The sequence below is a fragment of the Convolutriloba macropyga genome, chromosome 7 (genome assembly GCF_964194025.1).
Source record: "Convolutriloba macropyga chromosome 7, txConMacr16.3, whole genome shotgun sequence".
NCBI classification, from domain to species: domain Eukaryota; kingdom Metazoa; phylum Xenacoelomorpha; order Acoela; family Convolutidae; genus Convolutriloba; species Convolutriloba macropyga.
In genome coordinates, this window is record NC_134474.1 from 32,680,085 (window position 1) to 32,700,608 (window position 20,524).

Genomic DNA, 20,524 nt, shown 5'->3' on the forward strand with positions numbered 1-20,524 from the left:
GCAATTTGCGAAAGAAACTTTCATGACGAGAATTTTTTCTGTTTTCTAAACGCCCCGTTTTCTTAAACAACCAACAATGGTGACGCCCGTACCTCTAAATTGAAGTTAACAGCTACCTGGAAAAATGTAAATCAATTGAGAAACCATTGAAAGTATGAGTTGAAGAATTTTCTTGTTTTATCGTTTCGTTATTTTTTTCCTTCGAAAATGCTAAACTTTACCTGCTCTGTACGACCGCAATTTAAATAGATATCATCGGATGTTGAAACTATCTGCAATACCAAAATGCAAAATAAAAAGATATATGGAGTTGCATTCTTAATTTTTCTGAAATAATTTATAAATTTTTTCTAAAAAAAATTATCTCAGGGTAAGGAATTGTTTATGTCTGAAACTGAATCAAATTCGGAACTAATGGGCAAAAATTTTTAAATCACCTAAGAAGCTATTTGTTCTGGCGTGTCAACAAATTTTTGTTTCTTATTTACAATGATAATTCTGACAATCGTTTTTGTAATTTATCTTCAACAAAAAGTTTTTTATGTTTGCTTTTGACTTCTAACACTCCATTCAGTCAATTTGTTCAATGGTTGAAATCAAATGGAAAAGGTTAAGTTTAGAGGATAAACTACAAAAAAGTGACCTTTAAAATTAAATGCAGGTAGAAGAAAAAACCGGAAAAAAACATATTTAAAGATCTTTTTTTTCGTATGTTCCTTAATTGCAATTTTTTCATGGCTTATTCGGTTTTAGTTCGAAACAATTAGTCTAAATAATTCGCTATAAAGTGAAAATTAAAAAAATGGTGTAATTCATAACAAATAACAAGAAGCATATTTTACCCAGAAGGAATCCAAAAACATAACCACACAAAACGCACAGAAAAGCAATAAAAAACTCATTTACAAAACATTTATCAATTATGTTTGAAGTGTTCTAAAAATTTCATAAATTTCATCTCCTCCCCTGGGAATTGCATTTTATCCCTCAAACCACAACCACTCACCATCGACCAACCACCACAACCACCACCACCACCTCCACCACCAGCCCCACAGATATTGGTCATCATTTGTATCAACATCAATTTTTTTACTTTGCAAAGTAATTGGTAGACAAAATACTCTGCCTGCTACTTCTGTGAGTTTCCTTAACTGTAATTTCCTTAACATCTGCTATATCAGTATAAATGAACTCAATTTTCGAAATACTCTCGAAAGCCATATTGAGTTCATCACTAAACCCTTTTCTTTTCAACAAAATGCTAACCAAATTATAATGATTTTATTAATATTATTATTTCTGTGAAAACTTTTTTGTCAAATTTTACTCAAATGTGTTTGTTTGCCCTGGATCGATAAAATTGTGGTGTTTAAAAATTCTGTTCGTTTTGCATGCAAAGTATTTGAACTTGCTTCTGATAGTACTAATATATCAATCAAGAGCAACAGTTTTATTTATCACATTAGTATACAAATTTGCAAAATTAAAGGTTTTGTTGATGCTTGTCAAACAATGCTTTCGAAAATAAATGACTTGCAAGTCTCTGGTAGCGCAAAATGTTCCAAGATACGTCTCAAGTTCTCTGATCTGAAAAAAGCTCTTTTCGTTATCAATAATCTGTTTGAAGCAATTAATTTGTCGAAGATTTTTTGAGTTTTATAGCAGATTTTTTTGTTTTATGTAAGTATGCCGATGAAAGCCTGCGACATACGGTCAACGTGACATGCTTTTTTCCGGATTTAAAATGTGTGCATTGTCTAATAATTCTCAATTAAAAATGGATTTTCACCAAGAAGCGGATGTTCAAAAACAAGACTCAGTCGTAAAAAGACAGCGCTGAAAATAAAGACAACTTCAGTATAAAAAAATCCGAAGCTTTTAGATTAAAGAAGCCATAACAGCAATTTGCGACAGAAACTTTCATGACGAGAATGTTTTCTGTTTTCTAAACGCCCCGTTTAATTAAACAACCAACAATGGTGACGCCCGTACCTCTCAATTGAAGTTAACAGCTACCTGGAAAAATGTAAATCAATTGAGAAACCATTAAAAAGTATGAGTTGAAGATTTTTCTTGTTTTATCGTTTCGTTATTTTTTTCCTTCAAAAATGCTAAACTTTACCTGCTCTGTACGACCGCAATTTAAATAGATATCATCGGATGCTGAAACTATTTGCAATATCAAAATGCAAAATAAAAAAATATATGGAGTTGCATTCTTAATTTTTCTGAAGTAATTTATAAATTTTTTCTAAAAAATTTATCTCAGGGTAAGGAATTGTTTATGTCTGAAACTGAATCAAATTCGGAACTAATGGGCAAAAATTTTTAAATCACCTAAGAAGCTATTTGTTCTGGCGTGTCAACAAATTTTTGTTTCTTATTTACAATGATAATTCTGACAATCGTTTTTGTAATTTATCTTCAACAAAAAGTTTTTTATGTTTGCTTTTGACTTCTAACACTCCATTCAGTCAATTTGTTCAATGGTTGAATTCAAAAGGAAAAGGTTAATTTTAGAGGATAAACTACAAAAATGTGACCTTTAAAATTAAATGCAGGTAGAAGAAAAAACCGGAAAAAAACATATTTAAAGATTTTTTTTTCGTATGCTCCTTAATTGCAATTTTTTCATGGCTTACTCGGTTTTAGTTCGAAACAATTAGTCTAAATAATTCGCTATAAACTGAAAGTTAAAAAAAGGGTGTAATTCATAACAAATAACAAGAAGCATATTTTACCCAGAAGGAATCCAAGAACATAACCACACAAAAAGCACAGAAAAGTAATAAAAAACTCATTTACAAAACATTTATCAATTATGTTTGAAGTGTTCTGAAAATTTCATAAATTTTATCTCGTCCCCTGGGAACTGCATTTTATCCCCCAAACCACAACCACTCACCACCGACCAACCACCACAACTACCACCACCACCACCTCCACCACCAGCCCCACAGATATTGGTCATCTTTTGTACCAACATCAATTTTTTACTTTGCCAAAAAAGTAATTGGTAGACAAAATACTCTGCCTGCTACTTCTGTGAGTTTCTTTAACTGTAATTTCCTTAACATCTGCTATATCAGTATAAATGAACTCAATTTTCGAAATACTCTCGAAAGCCAAATTAAGTTCATCACTAAACCCTTTTCTTTTCAACAAAATGCTAACCAAATTATAATGATTTTATTAATATTATTATTTCTGTGAAAACTTTGTCAAATTTTACCCAAATGTGTTTGTTTGCCCTGAATCGATAAAATTGTGGTGTTTAATAATTCTGTTCGTTTTGCATGCAAAGTATTTGAGCTTGCTTCCGATAGTACTAATATATCAATCAAGAGCAACAGTTTTATTTATCACATTAGTATACAAATTTGCAAAATTAAAGGTTTTGTTGATGCTTGTCAAACAATGCTTTCGAAAATAAAAATGACTTGCAAGTCTCTGGTATCGCAAAATGTTCCAACATACGTCTCAAGTTCTCTGATCTGAAAAAAGCTCTTTTCGTTATCAATAATCTGTTTGAAGCAATTAATTTGTTGAAGATTTTTTGAATTTTATAGCAGATTTTTTTTGTTTTATGTAAGTATGCCGATGAAAGCCTGCGACATACGGTCAACGTGACATGCTTTTTTCCGGATTTAAAATGTGTGCATTGTCTAATAATTCTCAATTAAAAATGGATTTTCACCAAGAAGCGGATGTTCAAAAACAATACTCAGTCGTAAAAAGACAGCGCTGAAAACAAAGACTATTTTAGTAAAAAAAATCCGAAGCTTTAAGATTAAAGAAGCCATAACAGCAATTTGCGAAAGAAACTTTCATGACGAGAATTTTTTCTGTTTTCTAAACGCCCCGTTTTCTTAAACAACCAACAATGGTGAAGCCCGTACCTCTCAATTGAAGTTAACAGCTACCTGGAAAAATGTAAATCAATTCAGAAACAATTGAAATTATGAGTTGAAGATTTTTCTTGTTTTGTCGTTTCGCTTTTTTTCCTTCAAAAATGCAAAACATTACCTGCTCTGTACGACCGCAATCCAAATAGATATCATCGGATGTTGAAATTATTTGCAATATAAAAATGGAAAACAAAAAAAATATATGAAGTTGCATTCTTAATTTTTCTGAATTAATTTATGATTTTTTACTGTAAAATTAATTCCAGGGTAAGGTATTTTTTATGTCTTAAACTGAATCAAATTCGGAACTAACGGGCAAAAATTTTCAAATCACTGAAGAACCAATTTGTTCTGGCGTGTCAACAAATTGTTGTTTCTTACGTTAACGATAAAAATTCTGATAATCGTTTCCGTAATTTATCTTAAACAAAATCTTTTTTATGTTTGCTATTGACTTCTAGCCCTCCATTCGGTCAATCTGTTCAATGATTGAAATCAAATGGAAAAGATTAAGTTTAGAGGATAAACTACAAAAAAGTAAACTTTAAAATTAAATGCAGGCAGAAGAAAACCAAGCAGAAAAAAAAACATATTTAAAGATCTTTCTCTTCGTATGCTCCTTAATTGCAGTTTTTTCATGGCTTACTCGGTTTTAGTTGGAAAAAATAAGTTTAAATAATTCGCTATAATATGATATTTAACAAATGGTGTAATTCATAACAGATAATAAGAGGCATATATTACCCAGAAGGAATCCAAAAACATAACCACACAAAACGCAAAGAAAAGCAATAAAAAATCATTTACAAAGCATTTATCAATTATGTTTGAAGTGTTCTGAAAATTTCTTAAATTATATCTCCTTGCCTGGGAATTGCATTTTAACCCCCAAAACACAACCACTCACCACCTACTAGCCAACCCCACCACCACCACCACCACCACCACCACCACCACCACCACCACCACCACCACCACCACCACCACCACCACCACCACCACCACCACCACCACCACCACCACCACCACCACCACCACCATGCAGTTTCAATTTATTATTCGAAAAAAGCATACTTTTTAAAACACTGATGTGAACATCTTGCACTTTTTTCCAACTCTAGCAAAAATTTTGTTCAATTTTTTTTTGATATAGCAGGTCAAATCATAACCTTCTCATTTCGTTGTCAGTAGTGTTACGTATTTTGACTCTTAAGCAGGCATTCGGCCACAATATTTTTACACAAGTATTGCTATACTTGATTGGGCAGCTAATTGATGGATTTTGAGCATTTTAAAAACATAGCTGGCAGATTGCGAGAAAATAGCGGCAATAGCTTTGTAGATCTGCAGTCTCAAAAAAAAACAGTTAAAAAGACAGATCAAAAAAATTTGTCTTTCCATTGAAGGCTGATATGTCATATTTTGATTTAAAATCTGTATAATTTCTTGCTGCCTCTATTAGCTGCTCTCAAATAACCTTCATTTAGAGTGACACACACCCATTTGACTTTATCTCTTTGAATTAAATTAAATAAAAGTCAATTTCAAAGTGAGGAAGTCATTTTTGAGAGTGAGAAAAGTTGAGTGTGACCAAAAACTAAATCATCCGAATGAAAAAAAACTCTCTCCACTAAGAGCAAAAAATGACGTCATATATGCACTTCAGTTGAAATCGCATAAGCAAATGAACAAAACGCTGCTTTGAAGGGGTTGTGACGTCATATAGTCGTAACAAGTAACAAAAATCGCGAGGAGGAAATAAAAAAAAACCAAGAGAAGGCCAATAATAGCTCCAGCTATTGCTGTGCGGCTATTAAAAACAATAAATTCATTGCTTTAATTTTTGACATTTTCTTGAAGTACTGTACCAGTTATTGCTAAAGGTGATCGCAACTAGTGGTTGCAGTCATCTCCTCCGCTCAACAAAAGTTTTGATGCCTAGTATAATTTCAATTGCATCCCTTTGTTACTCGAAACATAGTGATTTGTTCTTCAAAAGCTCAAGTCAGACAGGAGAGCATCAATGTGCTCCACTAGGTCCACTTTTGTTTTCATTGGACTTCTGGCCTCTTATTGACGATATCGAAAGCAAATTACCAAACCTCTTGCAACATTGCTGGTATCTCGATGACGGAATTATTGCAGGAACCGAGATCGAACTTTGTAAAGCATTAGAAATTCTCTCAAAATTAGAAGAAAAATTTGGTCTGGAACTCAGGAAGGATAAAGGCGAGCTTTGGTCAATCAAATTCGGAACTAACGGGCAAAAATTTTTAAATCACCTAGGAACCAATTTAATCTGGCGTGTCAACAAATTTTTGTTTCTTATTAACAATGATAATTCTGACAACCGTTTCTGTAATTTATCTTAAACAAAATGTTTTTCATGTTTGCTATTGACTTCTAACCCTCCATTCGGTCAATTTGTTCAATGATTGAAAACAAAAGGAAAAGGCTAACTTTAGAGGATAAAATATAAAAAAGGGAACTTTAAAATAAAATGCATGTAGAAGAAAACCAACCAGAAAAAAAAATTTTTAAAGATTTTTCTTTTTGTATGATCCTTAATTGCAATTTTTTTATGGCTTACTCGATTTCAGATCGAATAAATAAGTTTAAATAATTCGCTATAATGTGAATATTAAAAATGGCATAATTCATAACAGTTAAAAAATGGCATATTTTACCCAGAAGGAATCCAAAAAGATAACCACACAAAGCGCAAAAAAAGCAATAAAAAACTCATTTACAAAGCATTTATCAATTATGTTTGAAGTGTTCTGAAAATTTCATAAGTTTTATCTCCTTGCCTGGGAATTGAATTTTATCCTCCAAACCACAACCACTCACCACCGACTAACCAGCACCACCACCACCACCACCTCCACCACCAGCCCCACAGATATTGGTCATCTTTTGTACCAACATCAATTTTTTACTTTGCCAAAAAAGTAATTGGTAGACAAAATACTCTGCCTGCTACTTCTGTGAGTTTCCTTAACTGTAATTTCCTTAACATCTGCTATTTCAGTATAAATGAACTCAATTTTTGAAATACTCTCGAAAACCATATTAAATTTATCACTAAACCCTTTTCATTTCAACAAATTGCTATCCAAAGAATAAGGATTTTTTTAAATATTTTTCTTTCTGTGAAAACTTTGTCAAATTTTACTCAAATGTAGTTGTTTGTTTGCCCTGGATCGATAAAATTATGCTGTTTATTAATTCTGTTCGTTTTGTATGCTAAGTATTTGAGCTTGCTTCTGATAGTACTAATATATCAATCAAGAGCAACAGTTTTATTTATCACATTAGTATACAAATTTGCAAAATTAAAGGTTTTGTTGATGCTTGTCAAACAATGCTTTCGAAAATAAAAATGACTTGCAAGTCTCTGGTATCGCAAAATGTTCCAACATACGTCTCAAGTTCTCTGATCTGAAAAAAGCTCTTTTCGTTATCAATAATTGTTTGAAGCAATTAATTTGTTGAAGATTTTTTGAGTTTTATAGCAGATTTTTTTTGTTTTATGTAAGTATGCCGTTGAAAGCCTGCGACATACCGTCAACGTGACATGCTTTTTTCCAGATTTAAAATGTGCGCATTGTCAAATATTTCTCATTCAAAAATGAATTTTCACCAAGAAGCGGATGTTCAAAAACAATACTCAGTCGTAAAAAGACAGCGCTGAAAACAAAGACTATTTCAGTAAAAAAATCCGAAGCTTTTAGATTAAAGAAGCCATAACAGCAATTTGCGACAGAAACTTTCATGACGAGATTTTTTTCTGTTTTCCAAACGCCCCGTTTTCTTAAACATCCAACAATGGTGACGCCGGTACCTCTCAATTAAATGAGAAACCATTGAAAGTATGAGTTGAAGATTTTTCTTGTTTTATCGTTTCGCTATTTTTTTCCTTCAAAAACGCTAAACTTTACCTGCTCTGTACGACCGCAAATTAAATAGATATCATCGGATGTTGAAACTATTTGCAATATCAAAACGGAAAAAAAATATATGGAGTTGCATTCTTAATTTTTCTGAAATAACTTATGTTTTTTTCTATGAAACTTTTCCAGGGTACTGAATTGTTTATGTCTGAAACTGAATCAAATTCGGAACTAACGTGCAAAAATTTTTAAATCACCTTAGAACCAATATGTTCTGGCGTGTCAACAAATTGTTGTTTCTTATGTTAACGATAATAATTCTGACAATCGTTTCTGTAATTTATCTTAAAAAAAGTCTGTTCTATGTTTGCTATTGACTTCTAGCCCTCCATTCGGTCAATTTGTTCAATGATTGAAATCAGATGGAAAAGCTGAAGTTTAGAGGAAAAACTACAAAAAAAATGAATTTTAAAAATAAATGCAGGTAGAAGAAAACCAACCAGAAAAAAAAACATTTTTAATGATCTTTCGTTTCGTATGCTCCTTAATTGCAATTTTTTAATGGCTTACTCGGTTTTAGTTGGAATAAATAAGTTTAAATAATTCGCTATAATGTCAAAATTAACAAATGGTGTAACTCATAACAGATAATAAGAGGCATAACTTACCCAGAGTGAATCCAAAAACATAACCACTCAAAACGCAAAGAAAAGCAATAAAAAATCATTTACAAAGCATTTATCAATTATGTTTGAAGTGTTCTGAAAATTTCTTAAATTATATCTCCTTGCCTGGGATTTGCATTTTAACCCCCAAAACACAACCACTCACCACCTACTAACCAACCCCACCACCACCACCACCACCACCACCACCACCACCACCACCACCACCACCACCACCAACACCACCACCACCACCACCACCATGCCGTTTCAATTTATTATTCGAAAAAAGCATGATTTTTAAAACTCTGATGTGAACATCGGGCACTTTTTTCCAATTCTAGAAAAAATTTGGTTCAAAATTGTTTTTTGATATAGCAGGGCAAATCATAATCTTTTCATTTCGTTGTCAGTAGTGTTACGTATTTGGACTCTTAAGCAGGCATTTTGGCGACAATATTTTTACTCAACTATTGCTATACTTGATTGGGCAGCTAATTGATGGATTTTGAGCATTTTAAAAACATAGCTGGCAGATTGCGAGAAAATAGCCGCAATAGCTTCGTAGATCTGCAGTCTCAAAAAAAAAACAGTTAAAAAGACAGATCAAAAAATTTCTCTTTTTATTGAAGGCTGATATGTAATATTTTGATTTAAAATCTGTATAATTTCTTGCTGCCTCTATTAGCTGCTCTCAAATAACCTTCATTTAGAGTGACACACACCCATTTGACCTTATCTCTTTGAAATAAATTAAATGAAAGTCAATTCCAAAGTGAGGAAGTCGTTTTTGAGAGTGAGATAAGTCAAGTGTGACGAAAAACTTAATCACACGAGTGAAAAAAAATTGCTCCATTAGGAGCAAAAAATGACGTCACACCTGCACTTCAGTTGAAATTGCATGAACGAGTGAACAAAACGGAGCTTTGAAGGGGTTGTGACGTCATATGGTCGTAACAAAAATCGCGACGACGAAATAAAAAAACCAAGAGAAGGCCAATAATAGCTCCAGCTATCGCTGAGCGGCTATTAAAAAAAAATCATTGCTTTAATTTTTGATATCTTCTTGAAGTACTGTACCAGTGATTGCTAAAGGTGATCGCAACTAGTGGTCGCAGTCATCTCCTCGGCTCAACAAAAGTTTTGATGCCTAGTATAATTTCATTTGCATCCTTTTGTTACTCGAAACATAGTGATTTGTTCTTCAATAGCTCAAGTCAGACAGGAGTGCAACAAGGTGATCCACTAGGTCAACTTTTGTTTTCATTGGCTATCTGGCCTCTTATTGACGATATCGAAAGCAAATTGCCAAATCTCTTGAAACATTGCTGGTATCTCGATGGCGGAGTTATTGCAGGAACCGAGACCGAACTTTGTACAGCGTTAGAAATTCTCTCAGAATTAGAAGAAAAAATTAGTCTCGAACTCAGGAAGGATAAGTGCGAGCTTTGGTCAATCGAAAGCATAACCAAAATTGACAATTTGATCAAGAGGAACTGTGTAGATGGAACTGAAATTTTAGGAGCTGCGATAGGATCTGATGCTTTTGTTGCTTCTAGTTTACTCAAAGGCGTTAAAAAATTAGAGGAACTTCTAGAAAATTTAGCATATGTAGACGATCTCAATGTGCTCTTGGTATTTTGCGTTTTTGCCTTGGTGCTCCCAAAATGGTCTACTATTTGCAATGCAATTCTCCTTCGGACAAATCAAATAAAATCCTTCGAAAATTTGCTTTGGTTCAGCGTGCAACCTTTGAAGGTATTCTTGGGGTTTTGTTGTCAGACACCTCTCGGGCTTCCAATCAATAAAACCGGTTTAGGATTAAGACGATCAGCAGATCAGGTTCAAGCTGCATACGTTGAATCTGTTTTTCAATCTTATGTTCTTGTAGAAAAATTATCAGGCCATAATCCAACTGAAGACATCTGATTTGTTAAAGCAGTTGAAGAATTGAGCGAAATTGCGATGACATATCCCTCTCAAAAAAAAATTCAGGAAGAACTTGATAACTCAGCCTTCGACAACTTGTTGGGAATACAAAGTTCCAAAAGAGAAAAAGCTCGCTTACAATCTCTTTCTCTACTGCAGTCTAGTACCTGGTTATACGCAGCCCCATTCCAGCTCTGGGACTACATCTATCTTCCAATGAGTTCCGTGTTGCTCACAAATATAGACTGGGTGTAAAATTGTACGAGGACGAGAGAAAATAACCTTTTTGTAAATCTGGGACTCTGGGAGTAATGGGCGAACATGCGGTGTCATGCAATGGTCGCGGTGACATGATCTCTCGTCATGATCGTATACGAGACAAAATTATATCAGCTTGATCGGGAGCTCTTTTGTCACCCATCTCCGAAAAGAAAAGTTTACTACCCGACAATAACTCTAGACCGTGCGATATCTTCTTACCTGTATGGAATGCCGGTCAACCAGAAGCTTTAGACGTTACCTTCACTTCTCCCTTGAAGTCAAGCCTCATTATAAATGCGTCGGAGAACAGTGGTTTCGCACTGTCAGCTGCTGAGGACAGGAAGTACGAACAGTTTGCCCAGAATTGTAGTGAAGTCGGAATTCAATTCCTTCCTCTGACTTTAGAAACGTTTGGAGGATTTTCAGAGACAGTTCGTAAGACCCTCAAACGAATCCCTCCTCTGGCTGATAACAGAAATTTGCAGCCGGCGGGGTTGTCGGTAGCCTTCAGTAGGTTATCTCAATCAGTCTCTGTTACAGCAATCCGGGGGTCTGCAATCATGCTCCTTGCAAGGTATGCGAGATTATAGACACATATGAAACGGGAGCAGATCTTTGAATCCTTGTTGCAGAAGTTAAGAGCCGAGTCGGCCTTGAATATTGTGTCATCCATGAGCGGTGGCAATCTATAGTGATAGGTTTTTGACTCTCCCAATGAGTGGGGAGCCCAAATTTACTGAATTATCATCCTAGTTGTACGTCAGTGGCGGTTGAAATGTGATTGCCCAGAACAGGAAGTTTTACCTCAAACAATTTTTCTAAGATTAAACTATTGTGATTATTGCATGGGTGATTGCATGGGTTGAACTGATAACAATGATCGTTTATGAACCAAGATTTTCTAATTGTAAAAAAACTTATTTAAAAAAAACTAGTTAAATGAACTAAAAAAAACAACTGAAGTTCATAAATTTTTGTGAAAATTATTTTAACGAAATGGTATTTTATCAAAAAGAAAGTAAAAAATGAACAGTTTTTCCTCATTCTGTGTTACGCCCACATCTGCACGTCTTACTACAAAAAACTATCCTGGAATCCGTATTAAGACAAGCAAAAAATACAATTCTTGACATTTTGCAGATATTTACAAAATTGTTCTATCTTTAGCTAACCTGTTTTCATTGTCTAATGAAGACAGTGTGCCTGTTTTCATTGTCTAATGAACTTAAATATAATCAGTGGTCCTCGAAATTATTGAAGAATGTTTTTTTTTTCAATTTTAGATAAATTACTGACTTTAAAATCTCTTACCTTGATTAACCAATTTATAATAAAAATGGCATCACCAAACTTCGAAAAACCTTTATTGCAAGTTTTTTCGCCTCACTTAAATTATAGAAATTTAAAAAATTTCTAGATTTCATTTCTTTGTCATATATGTTATATGTGTGGCAGAAAGTTACTCGTCAATGACGCAGAGGTTATACGTTTGCGGGGCAGATTTGCCTTGGAATTTGGGTCCTCTGTGGCGCAGTGCTTCGCTCGACTGTATAGCGCACCATACCCCCGTATTCGTTCAATGATGGTCTGCATTACAAACGAGGTCAGCCGCAGACCACAACCTGAGATACCAGTTTTACCTGTTCAATTAACCGAAACAAATGAGGGGTAAGAACTATGTGCAGACACACACACACACTTACGTTCTCACTTGATTCTACAAAAACCAATGTTTAACAAATGTTAATTGAAAATTTATTGCAAATATTGTAAGCGACACTTGATGCAAGGCAAGAAAGCAATTCGAAACTGAATGAATCATTTCACAATGCAGAGTTACCCAAATTACGAAATATTGAAGAATTTAGACAAAAGTTAGTATAATCGTGCTCCGTCCGTTATTCAACAGAAAAATTATTATCAGGTTTAGCACTTTTAAATATCAAAATAAATATTTTTTGCTCAATTTATAGCTCAGAATTTACTGTTTTAAGCTGCATGATCACACAAAAAATGACACAATAATGAATGAAGATTTAGAGAACTGTTCTCATTTAAAGATCATACAGCTTACTATATAAATTTTTTTCAGATTTTTTAAATTTGTAATTTTATTAATTTCAAATATTTAACATAATTTCAAAGACTTTAAGTATATTTATTTTTATTTGGTTACGTAAGACAAGATATTGGTTCGATAACAAACAGTGCATCAACATATTTTCATCATTTTGCGTGTTATACACTACACAAATTCCAAACTTTGATTAATCGCAAAATCAATTTCAAACCAAATTTTGATGCGTTGTTCTTTATATTTTGTTCACTTATCCTTACCGTTTTAAACTCTAGGACAAAGTTAAATTTAGTGTGGATTGATGTTAATAATTTTTTCGTATAGGTTTCAAAAGAAGTTGTTTAACCATCAAGCACTGACGTCACTCTGTTTCTCTTCTAGAACATTCCAGACTGTACCGACATCGTGGCAAAAATGACGTCAAAAACTAAGGTAGTGTTAATTGGTTCATGTCCCGATCACGAGGAAAGGAGATCCAGGCACGTGTTCGTTGTTCCATTTCACAACTAGCACGTGATCTCCAGGCTGGGCTGGCTTGAATCGGACATCGTACCTGCAGCTGCCCACGTGTTTCACTATGATCTCGTCAGCAGGCAAAGTAGGGCCATGACAACCCACAAGGAGCATTGATTCGCCTGTGAAAGTTATAAAACATGTTAAACAAAAACTACGACATACGAAATATTAGGAAAATTTAATTGAATTGTTAGATTTAACAATGCAATCAACTGGTCATTTGGAAATAGTAGTTAAGGCATCACCAGAGGGAGGAAAGTAATTTCTGCTTTGACTCCGGAGTCACTTATGCGCTCCTACATGCACATTTAAATGTAGATGCAAAAAATGCTCCACTATTTATGTTACTAGACAAGTTTTATCAGCAAGAGATATAATTATTTTTGCATGATGCTGTAAACACCGCAATATCGCGTGATCTGACGAAATTTATGAATCTTTGCATCAATCCCACAAAACAAAGTATCAGTTTTCGATTTAAAAAAAAAACAAAAACAAACCCGCATTCGAGGCGTCCACTTGGAAGCTATTCATGATGTTGCACTGAGCCCTCTTAAGAGCAGGTCCTCTGCAGACTACATGGGAGGCATCTGCAGCAGGACTCTTCTCTGCCCTCTTCAAGTGGATCAGATTCTCACTGAAGTTGTACCTAGTCTTAGCCACAGTGTCTACTGTCACTACCTCCTGCTGCATAATGTATTCGTCAGCAGCATATCCAGGTAAAGTAGGTCCTGAAATATTTATTAAATAAAAATTGCTTGTATATAAAAAATTGTTTCAGGGAAAGTACGATCAACTGTAATGTGTCCAAAGCATGATAAATTGGGCTTAAGCACGAAAGCTCCGCTCAAGCAAAATGAGGCTTGAAAAAATTTAGCGTAAGAAAATCATTAAACTTTTTGTTGCACTAATTGGCATTATTGCAATGCCCCGTGGATTACTGGCCATATGTGCTCTTCATAGTAATTGCACATTTCAGTTATTACCATTTTTCATGCTTTTACTCGCTCGGTCAATTTATCCTCATTCCACACAAACCTCACACAGGATTCGGGACAAGCAGTACACAGCGGACCAATCGATTACTTCATTTTTTTTTTGAAAAATCAGGAACAGTTAGCACGGTTTACGAGGTTTAACGAAACAATTCATTTAAAAATACCGAAATTTATAACCTATAAAAGACATAACTGAATGAAGTTTTCCTGTCATTCAGTACAAAAACGTCCTGTACCCTGTATACTTTTGAAAGTATACCGAAAAGAGATTAACAAACCGGTGATGCTAGCTTTGAATGGAGATCCGTTGATGTGGTATGGTCCGGCATACTTGATAGTGATGACATACTCCCCTGGTACGTGGGGTATGTACCTAACAGAGTATCCCTCGTCCACCTCTTTGCAGTCCATTGTCACTCTAGAGGGTCCATCAACTGTCACTTGCAGAGTTCCCTTGCCTGCGTTGCATGTATTCACTACGAACTCACATGGCTTGCCTGAAAACAACACGTAAAACATACGCACTACTGATACTTTTCACGCGTGCAATGCAAATAAGCTAGTTCTAATCAGTTGTTAAGTTCATCTTTACATACTTAATTGATTAAAAGGTACGAATCAATTGCCGCGAATTGCTGTTGAAAACATGATAGAATGGGAGAAAATTTAATTGCAATAAAAACTTGATACAAATTGCAAAACCCAAAAACTATCCAGGCTTGCAAAAATACGCCGCTTGAAATGAATTTCATTAGACAGTGCCAACACGTGTACTTTTCCTCTTTTCTGCTAGGAAGCAACTCGACATTTGAAATTTTCACCTCTATAACGCTCACTCATAAAACAGACTACATGTTTAAAGGAGCCTACTGACAGATACTTTGAGTAGCAACTTGAGTGAACTAAGAAAATTCCCTGTCAATAGCCAAAAATTCCTTTGACAAAAATTCTTTGTCGATATCCAAATACAAAAAAATCAAACAGAAGCATTTAAACGATTATAAACCAGCTTACCAGTCTCTCCCTGGTAGAGTCCTCGGCCATCTGCGAACACTCTGGTCGCATCTCCCCTGGCCTGGCCGACTTTGAACAAGAAGGGGCTGCCTGACACGTGTGCTCCCCACACATACACGTCCACTCTGTGGTCTCCATTCTCAATCGGTACAAATTTAATCGCGTAATTGCCTATAAACAATCAACCATAACACATAGGATGTTCTCTATATAACTTCAGAGTGAAGCGGTGGTATTGTGATCACAATTTTGAAAACTTAAGCTAAACATGTATTTGATTAAAACAAATTGATGAGGCTTAATTGGGTTCAGCATCGATGTCGCATGTGAACTGTTTTTGTTCATGGTATGACTGCTAGTATCAAGTATGGGTTCATTGTTAAGACCTCATGTAATGAGCGAAGAAACTATATTCTAGCCTGACTTTTTCTGTCATTGTGACACCCCGGAATGGAGTATTTCAACAGAAGGGGCGTTCTGAATTTCAATTATGTTGAGAAGATATGCGGTTTTCAACAAAATCTAAGTTTTGCCTAAGAAACTAAGGCAAATTAAACAAAATTAATAATTTCCAAGTTCACTCAAAAAATTTTACACAAATTCCGGTTTTCACAGGTGGCAGCTGCGTAACGATATAAAAGGATCTCTCTTAATTTCCAATGTTAAGATATTAACCAGTACACTGTTTTAGTTCAGGTTGTTTTAATACATTTCGACAGAAAATTCATTCTCAAACGTGATAGACTCGTAGAACGCAACGGAATTGAGTTGAGATGCAGTTTCCTGAACATAACAACGTCTAAGAAAGTGCAGAGCCGCAACAACTGATAGGCACTTCTGGTTTTAAGAAAGATGGCTTTAACCTTCCATATGGAGCAATTTGAAACAAAAAAAATCTGATTGTACAACTTTTTACAAGTCTTTTCGCAGTTTTCCAATTTTTTCTCCTAAATGGTAACCCTCTCTGACATAAAATACAAAAGTTCTAAAATGCCACATATCTGCCAAAGACAATCGATTCTAACAACAGCTATCAAGAAAAATAAAATTACACAAATTACAATTGTTTAATTACAATAGAAGTTCGAACTTGTGCCTTTGCCAGGCATTTTTTCCTGTTTTGTTCTTATAAAGTAGTTACTATGTAACAAAATCTGCCGAAGACCATTAAAAAAATTAAAGCTATAGCTATTTTAAAGCTGCAGTAAGAAGCTGTCAGTTTTGTTGACTTTGATAACGCTTATTTTTTCAGAAAATATATCTGCTTTTTTGGTGTGACGAAATCAGCGTTTTTGATGTCAATTCAATTCATGCTAATATTAAGCAATTAAATGTTTTTGTTCCGATCAACTTTAGTGGGGGGAGGAACTATATACTCAAACGGGTTTTTTTGTTAAGTCAATTTCCGCCGATCGATATAATTATCGTAAAGAGTTGTGAGTGGTCTCATTAGAAAGCCCGTCCCGCGCAAAAGATAAAATCAATGTTATTGAATTCCGTTTTTTAAAAGGGAGTTATCGAGATTTTAAGCTTTGTGAACATTCGGCCGAATTAAGTTGCTTTCATTCACATTTTCCCTAAGGTTTGCCCCAATTTTCGTCAATTTTGCTAAAATATGCTGAAATTGTTCAAGCTAGTGTTATTGGTTTTATCTTTAAAGATAGAGGAGGGTTGCTGAATTGTCCGATCACAGTTCTTTTGGCTAGACTTTACGCTAAAATTTTCAAAAATCAGACTTTCGTCAAAACAAGGGACAATATTTGCCCATTTTCACTAAATTTGCTGGAAGTGGACACCTAAAAACTGCGGACACACTCTTTGTAAGCTCAAAAAGAAAGTCATTTGTACTTCCGCTGGCTTTAGGAGTCTTCCGGATTTTTAATGTTGCCAGTTTTTTGCAAATTTAGAATCCATTATTATACAAAACGCATTTATTTTTTATATACTGAAAAATTTCGGTAAAAAATGATCTATTTCGCAACCATTTGAACAATTAAGTCTTTTCGTACACACCCAGCTGATCAGGGCTGTTTTGTCTCACCATTGGTCCTTACATTAAAAAATTTCGGGCGCAGGCTTTTTTAATAATATTGCCGCATTTTCAGTTTTTTGTGTTAATTACTGACAAGAATTTCAAACCAACGCTCAAATATTGGCAGATACAATTTACAAAAAAGGGCCCGACGAACATATATTATGGTTTCAGAGTTAAGCTCATGGTTTTTTTATGGCTTTGACCAAATGTTTTTGTAAAGTTTTCTGAAATTCTTATGTTTTGCTTTCATTTGTTATAGTTTTTGTAGCCCAATGACATAATCTACCCAATCAAAGATCCAATTGGCCTCTTTAGGAGGAATGTATTAATCTAGACAACGCTTCCAGTTGTTATCTAAGGTCTCTTTTGAATTTGAATAAATTTGGATCAAGTGAATGTTGATGATTTTTGAAATTTGCTATTATTTTATATTATTTCCCCGAACTTCTGGGATAGTCTCAGTAAAGATAAGTCATGACCTATCTCTTGCGCGTTATCATTTAATGTCTGTAACAATTTTAAATTTGACTAATGGTTTCTTCGTTTTAAAACTACGAGTTTTCATTTTTTTATTTTGAGCACAATTGCACACTTTGTAGGTTCATTATGTTTCGTTGTCCCATTATCACACTATTGGCAGATCCAATTGAAGTAATGCGTAGTTGGAAAAAAAAATCACAGCATTGAAAATGTAAACTGTTTTTGTTGAATGATCTATGCTTTTATGGGCAGAGAGACAGTTGTTGTCTAAGACATATACCTGATAATGATAGGTCTCAATTGTCTCATCAGAACGTATAATTGAACCCTGTTAAAGATTTCATTTTATAGCCAATTGCTCTAATGACTTTCAAAAGAATTTTTTTAAACAAGAGGAAAGATTTTGTCAACTGTCTCATTTTTGCTCCATGTTTGTCATTAGGTAACATAACCTCATTTTTAAAAAGCGTCGACTCCTTTTGTCAATTCAATTTTTTTCCCTTATGGTTTTATGTTTTGACTGACGGCTTCGACCTTTTAATTTAATAAACTTTCAAGTTTTCGATCTTATTACATTTTTTGGACTTCTTTTTGCTGTCTTTTCTACGTAGTCCTAATCTTTATGGAAGAACCGATGATGTTCAGATGAGCGGTAAATGCTGACTTACAGTTCTTGTAGATGGCATCTTAAAATTATAGCTCCTTAAACACTGTGGTGTTGCGAAATTCATTTGTTGTTATTTCGTAGTCTTGTGACTTAATCTCTTTTACAACAGGCGCAATTGGCTTTCTGAGGTGCTGCAAGTTACTCCATCTCTTTTAATTGAAATATTAGATAGGCTATAACCTATTGAAATTTATTGTTAAGAAAAACATAATTGCATTTTTGAGCATCGCCCTTTTCTTATATCATTTTTGGTCGATTTGCAGCTTAGTCTATGTAAATACAGGTCAAAACCGTTTCCAATGAGCTATAAATTAATGTGTTTAACGGTTTAAGTATCAACCATTTGTTTCTCCGCTTTGACACTACGAGATTTCAAAAACATTTGTGATTTTCATATGCTTGAATATTTTATAGGAGTTTCCTTTCCCCTTGAAATTTTAACGTTAATGATAGGTTCCATTAGCTTTGCAAAAATTGCGCAATTGAACATGTTTAATATTCTTAGTGGCAAATTTATTATCTTAACGGCTGTAGTCGTATGGCGAACCCTGGATATTGGCAGGTCTCAGCTGCTTCCTATGGAGATATAAATGAACAATTAAGTATTTTCAGTTTATATCTGATGATTTTAATCACTTTTAAAAAAAATTTTGCTTTTTTATCGATCTGTTACCCACTCATATTGAGGACAGGTCCTATATCTTTTCAAATGAAATCTAGATCAATCCGCTTTGTTTAGATTTTGTCTGGTGCAAGTTTGGTTTTGATATTATAATTTTTTAATAGACATTGAGTTTTTCACATAATTAATGGTTATTAGTCGATTTTCATGGTCATTTCAAGTAGTCCTATTAACAACAAGTTTTATCGGCCCTCTAACTGGGCATTATTTATTCCATTAGTGGCTTCTTGAACGATATGTATGTTTTTGAATGTTTTCTGTCTCTTTATTATTTGGTAGCCAATTAAGTCAAAAATGTGGATGATCGGGTTCAAAACATTATGAACAAACGCACATTATCGAGCCTCTTTGTTTTTTTTAGTAATGCATGCTTTTAATTTCATAAATGAATCGTTTCCCATCTGTTGATTTGCTCATTTTAGAAATCATATATTTTTTGTGAAAGACAAAAACAGTTGATTTTCTGACATTGCCCAAAATTCCTGACGTTTTTTGTACACGGTGTATTTTCCGGCTGCAAGCAAAGGGTTCAATGTTTCGTAAATTAGAATTAGTTTATGAAATGACTTCGACATTAGTTTGTATCTAAATATCGGAGCTTTTGACTTGTGTTTGCAAAGTTCCAGTTGCTTCATTTTCTTAACAATTAAAAAAAAATTAAATTCAATTGGCGCTATCGGACAAAGCCTCACTTGAGTTTTATGAAAGTTTTATCGAGCAGATTATGGTTTTGGTTACTTTCAGGGTATTGCAATATCTCCTTTTTCAGATAATTTTGTGAGCACTTTCTGCTGTTTGTTTAAAAATGATGATTGTTAAGAAATGACGAAGTAAACAAACAACTATAAGTTCGTGCAAAAGTCAGCAATTTTTTTTAAAGTTGTTTTTTGACGAGGTGTTTAATTTTATATTTTCTTACTTCGTTTTGATGAAGGCAATGTCCAGAATCACTTATATAGCTATTTTGTTAACGCTATCCATAACGAAAAGTGCCTATTATACTACTCATTGTAATGGTATTTTCCCAAGAGAAATCGAAAACAGTCACGTACGTCTTGACACATAACATGGGTTTGACCTTCATCATTCACTGATTCCCTCATTCTACCGTCGCAGATTAATCGATTAATAACTTAAGATGTCAAAAACTAGTGGTTCAATTCGCACGCTCAGGGCGACGTTTGAGGGCATCATTACACCTTTGTCTGTCCTCTCCTTTAACCCTTACTACTTTGTTTACTTTGTTAATTCTTCTCACTGTACAGCTGACACATTTCAAAGAAATAAATTCTTTTTTAGGCTCGGATTCAAAGAAGTACTGTTTGTAGCAGTTCTCTATTATATAAGATGAGCCAATATTGTTTTTCTTGTTTTTGTTGACTATTGACAATTTCGT

At 34.2% G+C, this 20,524-nt stretch overlaps 2 protein-coding genes across 6 annotated transcripts in view; both read right to left on the reverse strand.

The window, feature by feature from the left end:
* The window catches only part of LOC142342786 (eukaryotic translation elongation factor 2-like), a 425,342-nt gene that overhangs the window by 281,193 nt on the left and 123,625 nt on the right, over nucleotides 1-20,524 (reverse strand). The window lies entirely within an intron of this gene.
* The window catches only part of LOC142342784 (filamin-A-like), a 90,289-nt gene continuing 82,154 nt past the window's right edge, over nucleotides 12,390-20,524 (reverse strand). For all 5 annotated transcript variants that reach the window (XM_075394351.1, XM_075394352.1, XM_075394350.1 and 2 more), the window contains 4 exons: nucleotides 15,265-15,435; nucleotides 14,529-14,747; nucleotides 13,753-13,983; nucleotides 12,390-13,371 (listed from right to left, as the gene is read on the reverse strand). In XM_075394351.1, coding sequence (XP_075250466.1) covers nucleotides 13,184-13,371; nucleotides 13,753-13,983; nucleotides 14,529-14,747; nucleotides 15,265-15,435 — 809 coding nt within the window. In that variant the 3' untranslated portion in view covers nucleotides 12,390-13,183. The remainder of the gene's footprint in view (nucleotides 13,372-13,752; nucleotides 13,984-14,528; nucleotides 14,748-15,264; nucleotides 15,436-20,524) is intronic.